This window comes from Aspergillus sclerotioniger (genome assembly GCF_003184525.1).
Source record: "Aspergillus sclerotioniger CBS 115572 chromosome Unknown BO94scaffold_9, whole genome shotgun sequence".
NCBI lineage: Eukaryota > Fungi > Ascomycota > Eurotiomycetes > Eurotiales > Aspergillaceae > Aspergillus > Aspergillus sclerotioniger.
In genome coordinates this window covers 953,169-975,575 of record NW_020290999.1, presented here as the reverse complement: position 1 = coordinate 975,575, position 22,407 = coordinate 953,169, and the positions used below count along the sequence as shown (strand labels likewise).

At 48.6% G+C, this 22,407-nt stretch overlaps 9 protein-coding genes across 9 annotated transcripts; 5 read left to right on the top strand and 4 right to left on the bottom strand.

Moving 5' to 3' along the window:
* Window positions 1-187: 187 nt before the first annotated feature.
* On the bottom strand, window positions 188-1,268 carry BO94DRAFT_564922 (uncharacterized protein; the record flags this gene model as incomplete). The annotated part of the gene is made up of 3 exons (XM_025614458.1): window positions 1,122-1,268; window positions 1,057-1,070; window positions 188-1,005 (listed from the first exon to the last, which is right to left on the bottom strand). The coding sequence occupies exons 1-3, from the start codon at window positions 1,217-1,219 to the stop codon at window positions 188-190; spliced, it is 930 nt and encodes a 309-aa protein (XP_025469333.1). The 5' UTR covers window positions 1,220-1,268.
* A 1,268-nt stretch (window positions 1,269-2,536) lies between these two features.
* BO94DRAFT_555415 (uncharacterized protein) lies at window positions 2,537-5,776 on the top strand (the record flags this gene model as incomplete). The annotated part of the gene is made up of 9 exons (XM_025613794.1): window positions 2,537-2,678; window positions 2,700-2,720; window positions 2,742-4,264; window positions 4,388-4,489; window positions 4,520-4,543; window positions 4,565-4,677; window positions 4,699-4,816; window positions 4,850-5,461; window positions 5,516-5,776. The coding sequence occupies 9 exons, from the start codon at window positions 2,537-2,539 to the stop codon at window positions 5,774-5,776; spliced, it is 2,916 nt and encodes a 971-aa protein (XP_025469332.1).
* Window positions 5,777-6,477: 701 nt separating this feature from the next.
* Window positions 6,478-8,224, top strand: BO94DRAFT_397650 (class I SAM-dependent methyltransferase). Its single transcript, XM_025607377.1, has 3 exons — window positions 6,478-7,097; window positions 7,149-7,828; window positions 7,917-8,224. Exons 1-3 carry the CDS (start codon window positions 6,748-6,750, stop codon window positions 7,940-7,942), a joined length of 1,056 nt encoding a protein of 351 aa, XP_025469331.1. The 5' UTR covers window positions 6,478-6,747; the 3' UTR covers window positions 7,943-8,224.
* A 1,631-nt stretch (window positions 8,225-9,855) lies between these two features.
* On the bottom strand, window positions 9,856-10,419 carry BO94DRAFT_544961 (uncharacterized protein; the record flags this gene model as incomplete). The annotated part of the gene is made up of 1 exon (XM_025613206.1): window positions 9,856-10,419. The coding sequence occupies one exon, from the start codon at window positions 10,417-10,419 to the stop codon at window positions 9,856-9,858; it is 564 nt and encodes a 187-aa protein (XP_025469330.1).
* A 629-nt stretch (window positions 10,420-11,048) lies between these two features.
* On the bottom strand, window positions 11,049-12,185 carry BO94DRAFT_555414 (uncharacterized protein; the record flags this gene model as incomplete). The annotated part of the gene is made up of 7 exons (XM_025613793.1): window positions 11,049-11,240; window positions 11,268-11,318; window positions 11,400-11,536; window positions 11,590-11,667; window positions 11,716-11,823; window positions 11,862-11,986; window positions 12,031-12,185. 7 exons carry the CDS (start codon window positions 12,183-12,185, stop codon window positions 11,049-11,051), a joined length of 846 nt encoding a protein of 281 aa, XP_025469329.1.
* A 2,134-nt stretch (window positions 12,186-14,319) lies between these two features.
* Window positions 14,320-15,390, top strand: BO94DRAFT_513889 (S66 family peptidase; the record flags this gene model as incomplete). The annotated part of the gene is made up of 2 exons (XM_025609860.1): window positions 14,320-14,698; window positions 14,750-15,390. The coding sequence occupies 2 exons, from the start codon at window positions 14,320-14,322 to the stop codon at window positions 15,388-15,390; spliced, it is 1,020 nt and encodes a 339-aa protein (XP_025469328.1).
* Window positions 15,391-15,565: 175 nt separating this feature from the next.
* Window positions 15,566-16,944, top strand: BO94DRAFT_513886 (putative phosphatidylserine decarboxylase). Its single transcript, XM_025609859.1, has 5 exons — window positions 15,566-15,644; window positions 15,694-15,735; window positions 15,783-15,918; window positions 15,978-16,536; window positions 16,597-16,944. Exons 1-5 carry the CDS (start codon window positions 15,585-15,587, stop codon window positions 16,808-16,810), a joined length of 1,011 nt encoding a protein of 336 aa, XP_025469327.1. The 5' UTR covers window positions 15,566-15,584; the 3' UTR covers window positions 16,811-16,944.
* Window positions 16,945-17,654: 710 nt separating this feature from the next.
* BO94DRAFT_513883 (type I glyceraldehyde-3-phosphate dehydrogenase) lies at window positions 17,655-18,974 on the bottom strand (the record flags this gene model as incomplete). Its single annotated transcript, XM_025609858.1, has 5 exons — window positions 18,881-18,974; window positions 18,262-18,831; window positions 18,091-18,205; window positions 17,810-18,017; window positions 17,655-17,753 (listed from the first exon to the last, which is right to left on the bottom strand). The coding sequence occupies exons 1-5, from the start codon at window positions 18,966-18,968 to the stop codon at window positions 17,655-17,657; spliced, it is 1,080 nt and encodes a 359-aa protein (XP_025469326.1). The 5' UTR covers window positions 18,969-18,974.
* Window positions 18,975-21,087: 2,113 nt separating this feature from the next.
* On the top strand, window positions 21,088-21,693 carry BO94DRAFT_623022 (uncharacterized protein; the record flags this gene model as incomplete). The annotated part of the gene is made up of 1 exon (XM_025617119.1): window positions 21,088-21,693. One exon carries the CDS (start codon window positions 21,091-21,093, stop codon window positions 21,691-21,693), a length of 603 nt encoding a protein of 200 aa, XP_025469325.1.
* Window positions 21,694-22,407: the final 714 nt, after the last annotated feature.

Below are 22,407 nucleotides of genomic sequence, written 5' to 3'. Positions count from 1 at the left end.
GTGCTATTGAGTTGTTCCTCGGGTTGGTGCTTGGATGTCGGAGTGTTACATAGAATTGCGGTTTGTTATGCGTTGGGGTTGGTTCTGTCCTTGTGTATTATAGACAAATAACTGTTTTTATATATTTAATTATAACTTATGTATCATAATACTTTCATGGTAACGGGGAATTGATGTATAGACCTAGCTAGAGCTTCTCCAACGTGCTGCTCCTTTCAGTGTACCCATCACCCTTATAAGACTCCCCAGTCAACTTAACCTTAGCATATCCCTCACCAAGCGATGCAAACAGCGGCACTCCCACTTTATCACATCCATACCTCGCCACAACCCCTTGGCCTTTTGAAGACTTCAAATACGCAAGAAACGACGCAACCCTTTCAGCAACCCCCATTCTGGCATAAGGACTACTCAAAGCATAGCAAGAATTCATCAAGATATCAGATGAATGATCCGGCTCATAAAAGACCCTCAGATCATCAACGCGACCTTGAGATAGCATAGTAAGAAACGTCGACCGATCGCAGAGCAAATATGCCCCCGCGATATTCGCTTCAGTTACCGCTTCCGACGGGGTATATAAAAAGCTTTCGTACCAGCCTGCATCGGGATCATTCCACGGCTGGCGACGACATAGATCCCAGATCTGACGCTCTTTCCACATTGTTGCTGAACCATCGGATCGATTGTGGAATGTCGCTTGGGCGGTAGCGATACGGGAAAAGGCGTCTTCGATGGATGGCGCTTGAGTAACATTTGCGGGATCGTCTTGTGGACCGGCTAAGCAGAAATGGTCGTGGAATATACACCCCTTGTTCTTGGCCCATCCCTCGGATATTGAGATGTCCTCTTGATCGCGCTCGTAGGTGAGGGCTAGGTCAATATGTCCGTGGAACAAGGCAAGTTGGGTGTTTCGGGAGTGGTTGCAGATCCATTGGATGGAGCCTGGATGATTATGAAGGGTTAAGTAGTCTTCTGCGAGGGCTCTGATTAAACCTGTGGCGCCTGGTTCGGTTTAGTGGGTGGTCGTTTGTGCGGATGTTGGGTTCAGCTCACCGGCACCGCCGTTTCTGTAGGGTTAGTATGGGGATGGTGGAGGGGACTTGTGGCTGTCAGCTTACCCGATTCTAAGGATTACTTCTCCTTTTCCGTAGGTTTCTCTTGGATGGGAGTCAATTTCTCCATGTTGCTGGATGGTAGTTATTTTGCTTGGTGACATGTGGATATCTTTGAATGATGATTGATGAAATATTCAATTTGATGTGCTTCGATTCATTTGGTATAATCCCAAGGTCTGATACAATGACGATATTATACGAGTAGCACGAGTAGCAGGTTAGCCGGCCGTGTCGGCTATAGCAGGCAACTCCACCGGACATTCTCCGATTGCAGCCCCGCGGCATGCGGAGGGGCAACTCCGCGATCTCCGACCACGCGCTGCAAAGGTCTGGACAATACTTCAAGTGTCAGTCAGACGGAGAAACTAGGGGACTATTTCTTACCTCAACGAGCAGATAGATGCTGAGTTTAAGCTACTGGGAGTCTGGGTGATTTGTTGGTCCAGTGTTTTGGAATGGTTCCGCGTCTGTCATTCGTCAGTGGAGCGGCACGGCTATTCCCGTTGGCTACTTGCGCCCCACCCAGATTGCAGCGCGCCTTCTCCAAGCTAAAAGTCTGTCTTCACTTTAAAATATTGAGAATGATTTCATAATCGACGGATTCCGCAGTGGATCGGATTCGATGGTCCTGATGATTCTGAGCGACTGATATCACATGGCTTGGGCAAGGTTCGAGGCATTGGTTCTTCCACCAATCGTCCAGTCAATGGCTCGGAAGTCATCCCTCCATCTCAATTCTATGATTGACCTACGTACTGGACTGTCAAACGAATTCAAATTCTCTTTCGGTTTCCTCATAAGCTTTAGCACGCAGATTTTAAATATGCTCTCTCTTGTTCTCATCGTGTGATTCACTCAGCCAGAGGTTTTAACCCCTAACCATGGATCCCAAATTGATGCCCACTATCCCGCCGAGGACCCACAGGTGAGGGTCTAAGAGACCTCTGGATAGTGAATATGAAGCGACAGAATGTTAAACAGGCTTTGGGTTCCGGGAGATCGGCAATCGATGATCCTAGTTCGTTGCTAAGCATCTAGTACTGTCTATGTGGTACCCTGGCCCTGATCACGTGCACGTTGTCGCAACAAGAAAAGAGAAAGAGAGACAAGCAACAAGACGAGAAGGACAATCCGGGATCGCATGGCTCGGGATATATTGTGAGTAGCCTGCTTCCGTGGTCTTACTTGTCTCGTCAATTATCCTATGGATAATGGTATTACTGGTCTCTCGCTGCTGATATATCCCAATGACATGATTGGCCAAGCTAGCGACAGCTTGCAGCGACGCGTCGCGGTGCCCCTCCATCATCAACCTCATCATGTTGGAGACTCATCGATCCATGTTGCTCGTGGGATAAGGTCCTCATAGTTTATGTACGAAGCTGAACCATTTGCTCTCTTGAGTGCGACTATTCAAGATGAAACTCACGCACAAAGACTACAAGGTCGCATGGATCTGCGCTTTGCCGCTGGAAATGGCAGCCGCAAAGGCCATGCTGGATGAGGTGCACGATTCACTGTCTCAGCCAGCAACTGATTATAACGCCTACACCCTTGGCAGTACTGCTGGTCACAACATAGCGATTGCTTGTCTACCAGCTGGTGTTTATGGAACCACATCAGCTGCAACCGTGTTGTCCCATATGCTGCCCACATTTCCCTGTCTCCGGTTCGCGTTGATGGTGGGCATTGGAGGCGGAGTTCCCAGCAAGGACGCCGATATCCGCCTCGGTGATGTGGTGGTCAGTCTGCCATCTGCGATGTATCCGGGTGTGATCCAGTATGACTACGGGAAGACCCTTCACGATAGACAGTTTCACCAAACAGGCTCACTTAATAAGCCCCCGCAATTCTTGTTGACAGCAATATCTCAAATTCGCAGCAACGGCATGATAAGGAATATGAAATTGATAGACGCCATATCTGATATCCTGGAGAGGCATGGCGATATGCAACAGAACTTTTCGCGACCAAGTGACGACTGGCTGTTCGCTCCATCCTACAGCCATTCAACCAGCAACTCTGACTGTTTGGCTTGTGATCAGAGTCAACTGGTGGAGCGCGCACCCCGACCAACAGAAGAGCCTGATATCCATTATGGACTGATTGCCTCTGGAAACCAAGTCATGAAGGATGCTAAAACAAGAGACTCGATCGCGCAGCCATTTGGCATCTTGTGTTTTGAAATGGAAGCTGCAGGGATTATGGACCAGCTTCCATGTCTGGTCATTCGCGGGATTTGTGATTACTGCGACTCTCATAAACACAAACAGTGGCAAGGATACGCAGCCCTGGTTGCCGCTGCATATGCAAGAACGGTCCTCCTGCAAGTCCCACTGCATGATAGAAACACCGATGAAGTACGACATTCTGGCCATTGGATGGTCCCATTCGACCAAAATGCAAGATTCATGGGCCGAGAGGACATAATCGTTAGGCTTGATCAGTGGCTCACACAACGAAACCGACCGAGCAAATTGGCCATACATGGACTGGGCGGAGTTGGAAAGACTCAAATAGCGTTGGAAGTGGCTTATCGCATGCGAGACACATATCCCAACCTTTCGATTTTCTGGATTCCATGTACCAGCTATGAGAGTGTCGAACAAGCTTACATGAATGTGGCTCAAAAATTCGGGATGTCTGGCATGAAGCCAGAGGAAGTTAAAGAGGGTATCCGTAACTATTTGAGCCAGGACAGCGCTGGAGAGTGGCTTTTAATCTTTGACAATGCCGATGATCTTGACATGTGGATGAACGATAGCGACACTGGTCCAGCATTGAAGAAGTTTATTCCTCGAAGCCAGCAAGGCCATATCCTCTTCACAACTCGCAACCGGGCTCTAGCCCTGAAATTAGCCTCTAACCTCATCCCAATTTTGGAGCCTGATCAGGATACAAGCTTGTCAATGCTCGGGAGCTTAATTGACAGCGATCTGCTTGTCGAAAAGGATGCTGCTATCAGGCTTCTGGAACAACTCGCCTATCTCCCACTAGCAATCACGCAAGCTGCATCTTATATCCAAGAAAATGAGATTAGCATCCCCAAATATCTTCAACTCTTGGAGGGAAACGAGTCCGAGACTATAGAGCTCTTAAGTGAAGATTTTGAGGATGAAGGGCGATATGACACAATCCAAAACCCTGTAGCGATAACATGGTGGATATCATTCCAACAGATTCTGCAGTTGAACCAATTAGCTGCTGACTATTTATCATTCATGGCCTGCATAAGTCCACGCGAAATACCAAAGTCTCTGCTTCCTCAGCCCGTTTCTGAGAATGAGGGGATCAAAGCCATTGGTCTTCTCAAAGCCTATTCCTTTGTTAGTGAACAGTCTGAAGGTGTGTTTCTAGCTCTCCATCGACTTGTCCATCTTGCCACTCGGAATTGGATGAAGAACAATGACATGTTTCGCATGCAAGTATTAAGCACAGCTGATCAGTTCTCAAATGTTTTCCCAACCGACGATCATTTCAATCGCACCTTATGGCGGGAATATCTACCACATGTTCTTGCTCTGATTGATGAAGATGACTTTCTTGAAAAACAGCATGAGTACACTCAAATGATTACAAGAATTGGAAACTGTCTTTTTCAAGATGGCAGGCATAAAGAAGCAGAAAGGCTGGCCCTCCAGGTGTTACACATCAACCAGTGGGTCCTAGGGCCTGAGCATCTTGAGACCCTGAGAAGTGTGGCCAGCCTTGCATTAATATACTGGAATCAGGGCCGATTGACAGAAGCGGAGGGGCTCGAAGTCCAAAGTTTGAAGACCCGCAGAGGAATATTAGGATCGAAACATCCTGAGACTCTGAGAAGCATGGACACTCTTGCATTAATATACTGCAACCAAGGCCGGCTGAGAGACGCAGAGGAACTTGGAGTCCAGGTACTAGAGGCCCGCGGAGAGATACTGGGATTCAAGCATCATGAGACTTTGAGAACTATGGCCAGTCTTGCAGTCACATATTGGAATCAAGGCCGGTTGGTGGAAGCAGAAGAGCTCGGAATCCAGGCTCTAGAAGGCTGTAGAGATATACTAGGGTTTAAACATCCTGATACACTGTTTAGTATGGCCAATCTTTCAGTAACATACTGGAACCAGGGCCGATTGACGGAAGCAGAAGAGCTTGGAGTCCAGGTTCTAGAGGCCCGCAGGGAAATACTAGGATCCAATCATCCAGAGACTCTGAGAAGTATGGCCAATCTTGCAGTGACATACTGGGATCAGGGCCGGCTAACAGAAGCAGAAGAGCTTAGAGTCCAGGTGCTAGAGCTCCGCAAGCAGATACTAGGATTGTATCATCCTGAGACTCTGAGAACTATGGCCAATGTTGCAGTAACATACTGGGATCAGGGCCGATTGATAGAAGCAGAAGAGCTTCAACTCTAGGTTCTAGAACTTCGCAAGCGGATCATAGGGCCTGAGCATCCGGAGACTCTGGCAAGTATGAACAATCTTGCCATTATCTTGCATTATTTGGGAAAGACGAGTGACGCCTTAGCAATGATGGAACAATGCGTTCACCTGCGCAACAAAGTCTTGGGACACCAGCACCCACACACCATATTCTCCACTCAGACCCTCAATGATTGGATAGCAGCGAGCAACGCCTTGCTAAATCTGCCCTTATCAGCAGCTGACGAAGAGTAAAGCAACCGCCATGCTCATGAACCTATCAGCGGTTGATGTCAGCCAGTCGGAATAATATCGCCCATCTCAGAAATCGAATGAACTGTCGGTCCCTGAAGGACATTTCTTTCCCGTCATCCACTCTTCGTTGGTTTGAGAAATGCGTCCCCTGTCATAAGATCCAAGGGTCCACAATTGGTTGATCTGACGTACCTGATCTTGCTTCCTTTGCTGCATGTTGGTGTGAATGGCCTTCCAGCGCCAGCAACAGAGCCATGGTGGTGCAATAACAAATGATATACTCAGCACTGGGCCTTATCCGAAAAGAGGCCATGGGGAACTTCGCCAGGGACTGCGACCTCACCAGAGCCCGGAGCAGAGACCAGACTATAGGCGACTGAACCACTTAGTCCTGCAGAAGCGCTCCTGCAGACTGTCTGGAACTACGTGAGTCATGTCAGTTTCAACGTGACCTCCCTTGTCACCACCCGTGATGTTTGGAAGTGTCCTATCTCAAAATCCATCGTGTCGATGTCGTCAAGAATGATGCCAGTCGAACAGCATCCTGTAAACCCAATTCATGGAAGCATGGCAGACTGACGCAATCGGGAGCTTATCAACATGTCCAATCTAGACTTCAATCCAAACCAAGGTTGTAGCCGGGATGACACTGGCAATTACCACCTTATGTCACGACTGGCTCCACTTTTGCACGGGAGCGGAGTGCCTAGACTGTGCCGATCCATGGTTCAACAATGACTTCATTCATTGTGCCAATCATTGCGGGAATGCCGAACCTTATCTTGATCAGACCATGTCCCCGACAAATTGCATCACGGATATGAACGCGTTCGGAAGCCAGTGTCTCCATATTGCTGATATAAATCCAGGATCTGGTGTACTCAGCTTCGGACGCATATGCCCTATTATTCTCAAGGCACCAAAGTTAGACCGCTTCATAGATCTGTTATTGTTCACTACAGCATCCCAACATGTTCGAAAGCATTGTCACTCCACAGCTACATAATAGACAGCCTCAGATCCCGGCCCGAGCTGTCCCCGCACCACTCGTTGCAACAAATATCATCGACATCCGGACCGACAAGTCAGAGAACCAGCTACGTCAGTCCCTCGAGGATTGCATCCATGATGCATGTCACGGAGAGGCCGCCATGCCCGAGCTACTGCTCTGGGACGAGAAAGGTCTTCGATACTTCGAAGATGTAACCTACGCTCCATCCTACTATCTCACAAGCGAGGAAATTGGTCTCCTCGAGAAATACAAATACCAAATTGCCAAGAACATCCCATCAGGAAGCATGCTAGTCGAATTAGGGAGCGGGTAAGCCCCCCTATTCCCTACCACAATACCAACAAACTAAGCAACAATCAGCAACCTCCGTAAAGTCAAAATCCTCCTAAACGCCCTCGATGAACTCGGTCGAGAAGTAGATTACTTCGCACTGGACGTCTCCTTCCAAGAGCTTGAACGAACCCTCGGCGTGGTGCCCCCTGGTACATTCAGCCACGTGCGCTGCTTCGGACTCTTGGGAACCTACGATGATGGGCGGGAATGGATGCAGCTCCCTGAGATTCGATCACGATCGAAAACAATCATCTCCCTGGGTTCAACACTAGGCAGCTTCCAGCGTCCCGATGCCGCGGACTTTCTAGCCAGCTTTGTCGGCAAAGCGTCCGGAAGGAACACATCTCTCTTGCTTGGATTAGACGGATGTAAAGATCCAGAACGAGTGCTGGCCGCTTATAATGATCCGGAGGGTGTGAATCGTCGGTTCATCAAACACGGGCTTGAACGGGCCAATGATATCCTGGGATATGAGGCATTTGATCTTGAGAAGTGGAGTGTTACCGGTCGATGGGATGCAGAGCATGGGAGTCATAATCAGTATTATTTGCCCTCTGGCGAGGTGGCTCTAGGTGGAGCGATTGTCCCGGCTGGGAGAAGTATCTTGGCGGTGCAGAGTCATAAGTATGATGCCGATGACAGGGATGCGTTGTGTCAGAGAGCTGGATTGGATGCTGTTGATGCGTGGGCCTCGGAGGAGAATTATAGTAAGTTTCCTTGTTGTGTTCTTGTTGTTATGATGTTCGACTTGATTGATTCCTGTATCTTGGACCGGATAACTGATCAACATCACAGATTTGCTTTTCTTGCGGAGTCTATAGAACTAACGGACATGACTATGATTTGAACACCGCAGGTGGCAGAATCGCCATTGTTATAATGGGTTTGATTTCAAAAGGTTTTTTTAAGAGAGAGACAGGGGCTCATTGGGAAATGATAAACTTTATAATCATAATTCTCTAGTTTATTGGGAAGTGGTACAATTCGATGTCAATGCATTTCGTGTATCACATCGCCGTATCTTCTCTCCAGGATTCCTATTTTTCACAATTCACGTTAATATGTCACTGGAATTATATAACCACAGTCGAACGATGAGTCCTCCAACAATAATTTCAGAATGCATCACTCTATAACAACTCACCACCGAATAGTAGAAACACTGTATATACCAAGCGAGCTATAGCCAATAGCATCAAACGCTCCAAACCACCGCGATCTGTGATTGGATAGAAACCACGTGACTACATTCCGAGCGGAGTGCATTTCTCCAGACGGGATGGATGCATTCATCCAACCACCATTAAGCCCGTCAATACAATGCCCCCTCAACGCACCGCAGACACCAAAATATCACAATCCAACCAACCCCCAAAACAAAAAATATGGAACCCCGACCGCTACCAGCTCTCTAATGACGCATTCGAAGTATCTAAAATCTCCACGTTGAGCGGACCGGAAAACTTCACCGAGTGGGAATTGCGCATCAGCATCTAGTTCCGCATGTATGGGGTGTGGTAACTCATCACCGGCGCCGAGGAAGCTCCCGATGAGCCAAACTGGAGCGAAGGCAGAAAGGATAGTCCGGAGTATCGGGCTCATGAAGACGCCTACGCATACTGGGCGTAAACAGACGCCAAGATCTGTTTTATCGTGAAAGAGACGGTTGCAAATTACATTGAATCAGAGCTAGACGGATTCATGTACTGTCAGGAGATGTATCAACATGTAAAGAAGAAATACACTCCGAAAGAAAGCTATTGGGTGGGGCGATTCTTCAATGAATTACGCGATTTGAAGCTGAAAGACTTCCACTCGGTGATTGCTTATGCTGCGAGGTTTGATAATCTACGGGAAAGAATGACTGCGGCTAGAGAGTCGTCGACGCTGCCTCAGTGGTTGGTGAATTCCATTTTTCTGGATGGTTTGGGTGATGCTTATTGGAGGTTTAAGCTCATTATTGACCCTAATGGTCGGGCGATCAACTCGGATGATACGATGGATTGGGATGAACTTGTACGACGGGCTTCGGATTATGGAGGAACCTTACAGAGCTGTCCGGGTTTAGCCTCTTGCTGATAATCCTGAGTTGACGGAGTAACGGATGTATCTTTGTTATCTATAAATTATGTGAAACTACTCTATGTTGTTTTCAAATCGTTGTGTAGTAGCTGAGAGAATCTGGCGCAAGAAAGGGACTCGGGGATTCTAGAGGAAGATCACTTTTATCAAACGCCTCAGTCAAAAGGTCACTAACACTCCTTTTTCCATAGACCTGGCAGGCATTCTTAGGGTAGGAAAGTTACAGATACCAGAGCAGCCTTTCTAGATGGGTGTGGTTTTAGGGGTTTCATCATCCTGTGAACCAAAGGCTCGTCAAGTAACGATGAACTTGCTTAACATTGCCCTCTAACTATTCGTGAGAATAAAACCATTGTAATGTCAATGCATTTAGTCTCTGGAGATGGAAGTCAATCCTTAATAGACGTATTTTCTCCACAAGCCGCTTTCCAAGCAGAAAGCCTACATTATTTTACCAACTTAGTCTGTGTGTTTGATAATATACCAGGCTTTGATTATCCCTCTATCACCAGAACTCCCATGTCTTCTCCAAGTCCATTCCTTCCGCCACCATCTTCCACCACATCATGGTCTTTGGATGACACACACGTCCCCCATTAACAACAGACTCCACACCTACAATAACACTGAACAAATTCACATAAAACCCACATCACAACCCCCTTTTATTCCTCCGCAATGTCTCTTCAACCTTACCCGCCATCTCGGTGAGTTGAATCCAAGACATCGTATCAACAGGATTCGTAACCCTATCATCCATCTCAAGACCCACCCTTAAATCCCGATACTCATGCGTAAGCCCATCCAAAAACAACGCATTGACATACCACTGCGGCAGAACCGCATCCTCATGCGCTGTTCTCAGCTGTCGCTGCAAATACGTAAATCGGTACGCGTATGCCCTCACTGACTCAAAGTCCTCGAGCTTCAACCCCTGAAATTGCCTTACAAAGGCACTGATCCAAACACTTCCTTCGGGACGATACTGCTTCACCAAATAGCTATACAACTCCCGACAACCCATTGACCTATCTAGACCAACTTGGATATGTTCTGCAAGCGTTGCTCTAATCTCCCAACAGATCAGCAGGTCTAACCGCTTCCAGTTCCTGAAGGCTTGGACGTGGTCCAGAGATGTCGGGGTGAGTCCGGGATCATTGGGAGGCTCCTCGGTTCCGACGACAAGATGTCCGACGCCTTCGAGGCAGAGGTGCATCTCGATGTCGCTCTGCCACTGGGCAAAGTTCTCCGGCCCTGTTAGCGTGGTGATTTGGGCTCCTTTGAATATAGTGGTCGTCGAATTTGTAGCGCTCGGGGTCCCATTTTTGGGGGGATGGGGGTCCGCTTTTTTGGTGTCGGAGGTGCGGTGGGGGGCATGGTGTGGAGGGTCTTCAATGGGGTGGGTTGGACTGGTATGTTGAGGGGAGATTGTTGGAAAAATGCATGAGAGAGTCCATAGTGGTTAGTCACGTGGCTTGTATCCAATCATAGATTGCAGTGTGCTGGGGTGTTTGATGCTATTGGCTATATATCAGACCCGTGGATACTCTGCTTGATGTATAACTTTATTGTTCGATCGAGAGTTACTATGGGATGATACATTCTGGATTATCGTCAAGGAACCAGCCGAAACCTAACTCCTGTCGTATACTTCCAGTGACACATCAAGATGAATAGAAAAATAGAACTCCGTTCTATTGTCAATTTATTTTGATGCTTAGCGTTGATGATGACGCGGGTTCGAACGGTGAGTTGAGAGGCTAATAAAATAATAAGAAACCAGCTAAGTAATTGAGAGAAGACCTGTGCATATATCACCCCTTAGTATACACCTGCCTCTTTATCTTAACCAAACCAACTACCCACAAATCTTTCAAAATCTCGGAACTCCTTTGACGCGAGCACATGCATGGCCGATGGCCTTTTCTCCGGATGAAGAACCATCATGTACCGAAGAAGATCTCTTAGTTCCTGCGGCATTTCCACCTTGCGTGTCTCCTTATCAAACGGAGAGATGGTTCCCAGGTCTGGTGCCACCTTACCAAGTCATCTAGCAGCATCTACCTGTTCTTTAAAAATAGGATCATCCACATCTTCTGGACGCGGAAGATCCCACTAAGGGAAGAGCTGCTTAATCTTTGCCATGGACCACGAATCATTGATCAAGGGATAAGGGCAGCCTTTCGCGCCTAACACGTCAGGCTTAACCCATTCAAGTATCATCGCGGCAATTGCCCAGACCTGTGATGGCTCAGTGCAGGGTGCACCTAAGTAGACTTCGGGGGCGCGCATGGCGAAGGGCTGGCATTCGCGAAAGGAGTTCGATGGAACTACTACACAGCTATTAGTAAGGGTATGATTTCTAGAAGGGATTAGAAAAGTGTACCGAGGCCTAGGTCGTCAACTTTGGTAATGATAGAGTCGGTGTTGAGATTTGAGATAAGGATGTTGGAGGGTTTAAATTCTGGGAGGGGATTAGCGGCTGTCCACTCTAAGATGGTAGATGTGATGCCTGTGTTGACGTGCTGATGACTTTCTAGAACAACGCAACTGGTCAACGTCGCCCGGAGGAACGACATAATGAGGGCGTCTGTATCTTGGTCGGGCTGGTATCTCACGTCTGCGAGAGTAGTGTCCAACCATTCCAAAGCCAAGTACTGTCATCGATCACATCGTACATCTTGCGGAAGCACTCAGCCGAGGCGACACCTGGAAAGTGATATACCTGTTGTTCACGGGTCATGCACTTCATGGATTTGGCATCAGCTACTTTGATTATGGCCCTGTGGCAGTTAGTCTGGAATCTGGATTAGGCTTATGGACATACCAGTTGGGGGCATCAGGGAGCTGGCGAGCGTTTTCATGTGGAACAACTGCAGCTTTAAAAATGGTGGAGATGTGTGTGTTATCCCCTGTCATTGTGCGGAGAATGCGGTAGTTCGATCGGGCTCCTCGAAGGAGAAATCCAGGTACAAGTGACATGGTTCCGAATAAGGTTCCTTGCAGGAGGTGAGGTTGAACCAATCGCTGGGTATAGGGTCCACGGAATAACAAGGCTGCAGAGAGACAGAGTGAATAAATCTCTGACCGAGAGACCTGCTGATTAAATAGCTGGTAAGCATGACGCACAGAGGCCTCGGGTGTAACTTGTCGGGCCGCCCCCTACAGGAGTCTCTATATTCCAGTGCGATTTATTGCTTTCGCCATCTGTGACACTGCATGCCCATAGGTTGTACCAGCAGAGAGGTATTCGGACTCACACATTCTAGGATAGCTTACTGCGAGATCCCGTGTCTGTAGTCGACCATCCCGCACTTATCTGCCACCTCCTACACTTTGGGCCGAATTTATAGGAATATCAAGTTAGCTTTGGTGAGATGTTCCTAAAAGCAGGAATCTGCCCTCCTATTGTGAGGAACCTTCCCATTGTCATGATCAATAGTCGAATATATAAAGCGTACTCTGCCCATCCGGGATCTGATTCAGTGTTCTTCAAGTCATGATCCTACTATTGATATGAAAGAGTTACCAACTCGGCTATCTGTACTCTAAGCTTACTTAGGTAATCACGGGCTGAGCCATGTGAGATCCCAAATCCTCACAGACACATCCACTCTATCACCCCTGGATATCCCTACATATCATCATGTCGTTAATCGAATATGCGTTCAACGAAGCCATTCTCAGATGGACATTCCCATCATCTCAGCCACATCCGGGGATGATTGGGTTTGAATCATCAATTCCATCGACGAATATCACAAGAAACGAGCTTTTGTTACAGTGAAGACCCGCTTCAAGGGCAGTGCTGTGTTGCAATACGAAAACATGAAATGATCAAGATTATCACGTGAATATCACATCGACCTATATGAACTATACATGCTGTGGGACATGTCTCTCCGCTTACTCGACAAAAGCCTGGGTGACTTTACACTAGAGTATCTTCAGACGAGACGAAGAGGAAACAATCAAGATCAACTGTGTCCCTGAAGATCAAGACAAGCAGATTGTGAAATTACAGGAATCCCTACCAAACATCGTATCAATACGAGCTGCTATATAGCAGGCCAAATAAGTCGTGTGTTTCATGATTGGAATGATCGTTCGTTGGATAAAGACATCCCCGTGATTCTCGGTTTCGCTTATTGAAGGTTGATCACTTTCACCGCAGGCATCAGCATTACCAAGAATCATCGAGAGAGGAGGATCTTGAGGACTTTCTCCTCCGGCTGGTGTTGAATTGATGCTCTCTGATTGACCGTCAGGTGAACAGGTTGCATACGCATAGGTAGTAATGTGATTGCAAAATTTATTTGATGCCTTGGTGGAAAAAAGCTCTTCGCAATGCCTTGGGCTGGGGATTGGTACTTATTAAGAGAAGGAGGCAACCATTCCTACATTGTCACTTTCTGGCCACTGTTCTTAACCACTGAAACTAATAACAAAAGAAAACCAAATGGGAAGAATTGTATCTTTCACATTTCTTCCTAACTTACCAATAGCCTTCTTGGGTAATTATCGTTTTCAAGAAGCGGCTAGATACTATACACACCACTGTCGCATGACTTATACATCCCAACTGTCTGACTGAAATAACCACATGTTCCGGATTTCCAGCAGTCCTACCATCTTTTAATTACAATCTCTCAGCTACCACCGAATACCAATTTCTTAGTTCTCCCTAACTCCTAGTGAATGGGCAATTTATCTGGGTCACATGATCAATGCACGGTAACATCACGTGAGACAGTCAATGCCAAGTCCGATTTAACTAGAAATGGAAAGCACCTCGGTTCAAATCATACTGCAACAACAACAAACCAGGCAAACTAGACAATTGCCGCGTTGCCAAACAATGCAAATCCCCGCGGTCCAATCAAGCTTAGTTTGAGGCCTGACAGGATTCATTCAGGATCAGCCATCCATCCAAAGCCAAATTGTTTGGTCGCATGTGTTTGCATTTATGATTCATTCTCTTTTTTGACAGGCTTCCCGCATCGAGTATATAAGACATGGTAGATCTCAGCTGCCATAATACATCTACTTCCCTTATCACTCCTACTGTATGCTCCGCCCCACTTGCCCTACTCCGTATACTCTCTTGTACTGCACCATGCCATCAACCATCCTCCCCAAAGCCCTCCAAAAAGGCGACACCATCGCCTTCATATCCCCCTCCGCACGTCTGAACGATCTCCTCCCCCGATCCCTCGCGCGCGGCAAAACATTCCTCGAATCCCTCGGCTTCACCATCAAGATCATCTACACCAGCCTCCCACCCACGACAACCATCACCGAATCCATCCGCACACGATGCGAAGAACTCCACACAGCCTTCCGAGACCCCTCCATCCGCGCCATAATCTGCACCATCGGCGGCGCCCACGCCAACGAAATGCTCCCCTTCCTCGACTACGACCTCATCCGATCCAACCCCAAGATCTTCCTCGGCTACAGCGACACCACCTTCCTGCACTACGCCATCGAATCCCGTACCGGCCTGCGCACATTCTACGGCCCTAGCATCTTAACCGATCTATCAGACTACCCCAACCCAATCCAATTCACCATCGATCACTTCCTCCACGTCCTAACCCCCACAACTAACACTCCCATCGGGCCCCTCCCCCGCTCCACCATCTGCACAACCGACCACAGCGCCTTTCTCTACGGTAACGACGAATCCACCACACCCCGCGAACTCACATCCAGCCCATCATGGCGCTGGCTCCGTCCTGGCAACTCCACCGGCCGTCTCTACGGCGGAACGGTATCCTGCGTGGTGCGACTCCAAGGGACACCCTACGCGCCTGCATCCTGGGCCGACAAGATCATGTTCCTTGAGTCCGCGATGGGGAATAATCTAGCGCAGCCGTACTCGGTGGGCGAGTTTCGCAGTTCCCTGGTCGATTTGGCGTTGTCGGGGGTGTTGCAGCAGATTCAGGGATTGGTTGTTGGACGGGGGTATAAGTATGATGATGAGATGCAGGATCAGTTGGCTGATGTGATTACGGAGGTGTTTGATACGATTGTGGGGAGGGAGAAACACGTGGAGATTCCTATCCTGATGAATGTGGATTTTGGACATACGAGTCCGTTGTTGACGTTGCCGGTTGGGGCGAGGGTGAGGTTGGATTCGGGGAGGGATGAGTTTGTGGTGGAGGAGAGAGGAGTGGAGGTGTAACTGTGTACCCCTTTATAATGATTAAATAATGATACCAAGTGAAAATACTCAGTCCAGTGAAGTTGAATGAGGGTTACTCCCGCGATGGTGGAGCCCGTCACGTTGACGTCATGCCACTTGACCCTCTGCATTTTCTCTTCTCATCACTTTGCCCTCGCAACACTCAATTCCATGCCAATAATCAAATCACTAAAATGTTTATTCTCGCATTTCTGCACTGGATAGCAGACTATCTGCTATCCTGGGCCAAGATGGTCTGCCCTGTCGTCAACCCGGAGGAACCTCGCTGATGCGATCACCTAGGTCCAAAATCGCGAAGTAGGATGGATCACCATCGAGCGCAAGGTAAGCCCTGAAACCGGAATACAGACACGGTTACTCACAGCAACCAGACGGGAAAACAAATGCGAGAGCAACAGCCATTATGGAAGAAAATGAAGCTGATCCTCCTATTCAACCCATTAACCGAATGGCTAGATACCACCCACCTAATGCGTCTTTACTTACACCACGCTGCAGTTGAAGAAGGTATCCCACACCCCCTCACACCCCAACCCAAATGCATAACCCTTACCCAAACCGTACAGGAAAAGAAGAAGCCACCCCCTCCTCCCGCACCCGCATCAAAGCCTTCGTCGACTTCTACCACATCAACATGAACGACTTCACCCCCTCCGACATAACCAGCTATTCCACATTCGAAGACTTCTTCATCCGGGCCCACAAACCCGGCTCCCGACCCATCTACCTCCCAGACGACCCCACCACAGCAGTGGTAGTCGCGGACTCGCGCGTCGTCGCATACGAAGCCGTCTCCGAGAGCAAGAAAATCTGGATCAAGGGGAATGATTTCTCCATGACGAATCTGGTCATGGATAAGCAGCTCGGGCCGAAATTTGCCAATGGTCCCGTGGCCAGCTTTCGATTGTCGCCGCAGGATTATCATCGTTATCATAGTCCGGTTTCTGGCACGATTAAGGTGTTTAGAAGTATGCCGGGGGATTATTATGAGGTGGATCCGATTGCGTTGCGGAGTCGGGTGGATATTTTGACTAGGAATGCGAGGGATTATGTGGTGATTGAGACGGAGGAGTTTGGGGAGGTGCTGTTTGTGGCGATTGGGGCGGCGCAGGTGGGGACTGTTAGGTGGGTGTTGCTCTACGTTGGGTTGGATTGGATTGGGAAGGGGTTGGCTGATCTGTATAGGATTCATTCCGAGTTTCAGAAACCAGGAGCGAGGATAGAGAAGGGGGATGAGTTGGGAATCTTTCAGTTTGGAGGGTCGTCGATTATTGTGGCGTTTCAGCAGGGACGGATTCAGTTTGATGAGGATATACTCAAAGCGAGTAAGAATGCGATTGCGGTTGATGTGGAAGTGGGCATGAGTCTTGGGCGGGCTGCGAGGGAAAAGACAACTTAGGGCTATGCCGATAACCCCTTGCTGTTACAGAGTGAGGATCAGACTTACTACTCGTCCCAGCTGCCCATCTTACAGTTATTAATATACGCAGAAAAACATGTATTCAATATTTACATTCCACATCATACCCTACTCACCACATCCCCTTTCCAATTTCACCGCCAACCGCCTCACTCCACGACGCCATCTGCAAAAACCCATGCGCCAACGTCTCATAATGTCTCCAGGTAGACCTGCACCACCGCCTAAGAGACGAGAAATCTGACATCAAGTTTTGAAGTCGTCGGCTGAGCTGATGCAGTACCTGCCTCTGTGGAAGGAGATTAGTGCTGGAGTAAGGCCAGATTCGTTGGTGTGTGATGGGTCAGTGTTGAATTCGACTCGGTGGATGGGGTTGTTGTTTGATGGGTTAGGGTGGGAGGTTGGTGATTCTGGAGGTTTGGATGTGATAGAGGTTGGGACTGTTGAGGGAGAGCGTGGGGTGCGTGCTGAGGAAGATCACGGTGGTGGTTTTGGATATGTATATGGTTGTGTGACATCATAGCTGGGAACAGGATATGGTGTCTGGTGTCTGGTGTCCTTGGGGACCTATTGTGTCTATTCTTTGGTTGCTTTACTATGTATGATATCTCGTAGTAAGAAATAGCTAGATGATTCACCACTGCCAATTGTCCCGAGTCCTACCACTCCCTTCTAAGTAAATCTACCATGTCCATTCATCCGGGGCTAGAAGTCCCCACCGGAGGCTTTTTAATAGCATCTTATATTAAAGAAAAGAACCATCCCAGTTTTCACTCTCAGTTCTATCACACAACAACCTAACAAAGCACCCCAATCCATCCCATCAAACCCCATTCTGAACAGCATGCACATGAACCGCCAAATCCAGCAACCGATTCGAATACCCCCACTCATTATCATACCACGCCATGATCTTAAAGAACTATGCATTGATCGAATCAGCATCCACCATTCATATTCACTATAGAGCATGCATACCTGAGAATTCAGCTCCGCACACGCCGGCGCATCAATAATAGCACTATACGGACTTCCATTATAGTCCGTACTCACGAGTTCTTCATCCGTGACTCTCAATACACCAGCCATGCTGGATTTGGATGCTATTCGGAAGGCTGAAATGATTTCGGAGATTGAGGTTGGCTTCTCGGTGCTGATTGTTAGGTCGATCATTGAGACGTTGGGTCTGTGGTGTATCGTATCATCTTAGTGTTAGTATACAGGGATGGGTAGAAAGATGAGTAGTAGAGTGAACTTACGTGGGCACCCGGATCGACACGCCAGTCACCTTTCCACTTAGCTCAGGAAGCACTGAAGCAATGGCCTTCGCTGCGCCAGTGGTAGTAGGGATGATATTGTTGAAGACGCCGCGACCTAGGCACCAACAAATTAGCTTCCAAGTATAGACCATATAGAACAGGGGGATGCACCAAGCCGCCGATTCTTCTGACTATACCCATCCAACACCTGCTGGGAACGAGTCGCCGCATGAACCGTCGTCAGGAAACCCTGCACGATACCAAAATTCTCATTCAGCACCTTCAACACCGGTGTCACGCAGTTCGTAGTACAGCTTGCATTGGAAATAATCCTGTTGTCGTCAGTGGGACGATACACGTCCGAGTTCACGCCGTAGACGAAGGTCGGCGAGTCCGAGGAGGGTGCGGAGATGAGGACCCGTTTGGCCTGTCCGTAGACAATATGATCCATGGCGAGGTTCTGTTTGGTAAACTTGCCCGTGCATTCGAGGACGTATTCGACGCCTAGGGTATCCCATTTGAGGTTTTCGAGGTCGCGTTCTGAGGTCAGTGTGATGGGGGTGTCGTTTATGGTGATGAGATTGTCGGAGATGATTTGGATGGACGTTGTCTCGTCGAGGGCGCCCATGGAGGAGTCGTAGCGGATGAGGTAGTTTAGGTCGTCTACTGTGAGGCATGTGTGGTTGATGGCGACGACTTGGATGTCGGATCGGAGGAGGGATGCGCGGAGGACATTGCGACCTGGGATGGTGAGTGGTTGGGTTGTGATATTAGGGGAGTGATGGTGTACCTATCCGGCCGAAACCGTTGATGCCTACTTTGCAGGTGAATGGAGATGTGGTGATGCCCACAGGAGAATCGTTGGTGGAGGGAGCCATGGTTGTGTAGATACGTGGAATCAATACAGATATTGTTCAATAGGGGGTATGTAAATGGAATGGATTTCAATGGATGGTATTATTGATATAGATCAAGTAGAAGCTTCCCTTTCTAGTCAGGGATCACTAAGATTTATAGATATATCAAATCGACCTGTTGACCTGTATACGACGTAGTCTCATATCACGGTTACCCTGAATCGGCTTCCAACAAGTCCGACAGTGCCTGCGCAAAACATGATGTGTACAAGTGACCGAAGTCCATTGCCGGTATCGTCATTGGATATTTGGGTTGTCAGCAGGCTGCATAGCCGATATCCGCCGAAGACCAGACTCGATCTCAAGTTCCGCGGAGATGGTCAAATCCGACGACTGGTTATGATGTAAAACCTCGACATTCTCGGTGCCTTGGGGTTGCTCGGGATGGAAAGCACCGATACTCGGAATAGTGGCTGTTTGCAGCAAGTTAACAGGAAACGAGGCTGTGGCTTTTGATCGGGATTGTATGCGGAAGAGTCATCCTCCGCATTCTCATACATTTCTATCGGTAGAAGTATTTAAATCAGTGGTGCGGCATGATACCTCGGGACAGATCCATCCGTGGAAATAGGTGATTCTGTAGGTTCTGAGTAGAGGAACAAGTTAGTGCTTTCTGGGCTGCAGGCATGGTACCATCGTGGACATGGTATGGTTTGGGTCAAGTGGCGACTGGGTTATACTTACTTGTGGCCAATGAGGCAATTGGTATACTTCGGACATGTTCAAGTCCGGGTTGCCTGGTAGTCGGTGAGACTCGGAGCTTTTCTTCTCCGGTCATTTCCCAAGAAATCAGGGCCGGCCAAATATAGGATCTGACATGATATCACCTTCTGGTAAGTATGAAAATGTCGCATCTGCATTTTATGGCGCAGTTCTTCCACCTCTCGGATTGTTTCGGCAGGCCAACTAGCCTCGCCTCGTTTCAACCTTGGAACTGCCACCCAACTAGGTAGGGATGAGGCTACGTATCACTCGCAAATACCGACCTAGCATCATTTCAGCAAGGTACACTACCTGCATACGTGATGCGTTCCCGGGTCGGTGGCAATAGATTTGTGTATTGTTAAACACATCCAACGTGGCAATTCAGTTGCTCGAGGTGATCCCTGCGCAACCAGTGTATTTTTGAACGGCAACCCTGCATTCTCGTGAGGCTCAACTTCACGCTTGGTACTACTGTCAATGGGTATATGTCTGGGGACCTTCAAGTCCTGGCTCTAAACCTCGCTGGTCTGAACCAACCGATGCACATATAGCAACCAACTCTGGACCGTGAGAATGCATCAGGAGACCCCAGACCGTTCCGGATAGTCGGCATTTCGACGTAGACCAACATACGGGGCCCCATACCCCTGGCCTCCACTCCACAGAATCCGGTCTAGCCGTCGCCTTCGCTTTCTTTATCTGCCTACAGCGTCCTTGTTCTGCTCCTATTCCCGTCCATTGCCATTTTCCCACTCTGCTCTCATCATTCTAACATGCCTACACCCAATGGAGTCGTCACCGGCATGCCATTTGTCGACCGAATCTGTCGAGTCTCCTGGGGCTGGTTCTCCATCTCCATGAGCACCGGAAGCATCGGTACCCTACTGTACAACACCCCCCATCAATTTCCAGGACTTTTAATCATCGGGAAAATCTTCTTCATCCTCGACATCGTCACCTACACGGCCATCTGGTCCTCTCTCATCACCCGATTCCGTCGAAACCCCCCAGCCTTCACAGAAACCTTCAACGACCCCGAAGAAGCCTACCTCATCCCCACCGCAGCCCTAGGCTTCGCCACCATCCTCTTCGGAATCGAATGCTACGGCATTCCCGCCTGCGGAGACTGGCTCAAATACGTCCAACTGGTTCTCTTCTGGATCTACACCGCCATAGCCATCTCCCTGGCCATCGGCCTCAACTGGCATCTATATCACACCCGCATGGCCTCTCACCAACCCTTCTGCCTCGTCCGCCTCCTCCCATCTTTCCCCGCCATGCTCGGCGGCACCACCGCCTCCCTCCTCGCCGCCCCCCAACCCCCCACTTCGCCACCCCGATCCTCATCGCCGGCACCACCCTCCAAGGCTTCGGCTTCATGATCTCCCTCTTCATCCTCGCCGAATACTTCTACAACCTCCACCACCACGGCCTTCCACCTATGCGTCGTAGACCTCAAATGTTCATCGCCATCGGACCCCCCGCTTTCACCGCCGTCGCGTTAATGGGCATGGCTGAGATCGCCACGGAAAAGTTCCCATCCTATTACATCCCCTTAGCAGCACACGTCAACACCGCAGAAGTCCTCCTCATCCTCACCATCTTCCTCTCCATCTTCATGTGGATTTTCTCGTTCTTCCTGTGGATGCTCGGCTGGCTGAGTATCTTCGCTGCGTGTCATGAATGGAAGTTTGATATCACGTGGTGGGCGACTGTGTTCCCCAATACGGGGTTTGCTTTGGCAACGATCAAGATTGGGGATTTATTAGCCTCGGAACCAATTCGGTGGGTGGGGAGTGCGGCGACGATTATTCAAGTGGCGTTATGGCTGGGGTGTTTTTCGCTTCATGTATGGGCGTATTTCACCCGGAGGGTGTTGTGGCCGGGTATGGATGAGGGGTTTGGGGCTGAGACGCATCTAGGGAGGGGGTTGGATTTGGAAGGCAATGTCGTGTCTTCAAAAAGCTCGTGTGCGTCGTAGGTTTATATGTATGATGATACTTTGTATTGAATATGACCTGGTTCTGAGTTTGGGGTTTGTAGCGATGTTGTGCTTTTGTGTCTGGATGGAGAATGAAATGAGTCCTGAGGGGATAGGAACTAAGCAACTCCTTGATTCATCGGCTCAACCACTGATCCTCATTTCTTGATCCATTGCGCATAACACTATTCTCAACATGACATGTCACAAGTACAATCATGTACTATAGTACCTACTAACTATGAACTAATCACTCTCTTTCCCTATTCCTTTGCCGTAGTAGTACTGCTGATATCGAATAATGCTCATAGGTGATTCTGAACATTGGTCTTTCAATCATTCCCCCATAGAAAGAACTCTTCTATATGAGCGATTCCTTTTCGTGATTTATCCAAGTATATCGTGGTTATAATGTACAGTCATATACTAATTCGAATATATATTCCGGGACTCTGCAGTCTGTTGATTGGTCGACGGCTACATGGATCTTTAAACCCATGCATATAGATCTCCGTGAGCATAGTTTCACAATAGACTATATCCAACGTCAGACAGCCCAAACACAGAAATATAGCTCTTGCGGTTACACCTCAATGAAGTGGACATCCCGATTATCCAAGCTACTAACCACAACCATAACCATAACGATTACCGCAGGGGACAGGTAAGTCGAAAACCCGAAGGCTAATGACATTCACACTATCACAATGTCAC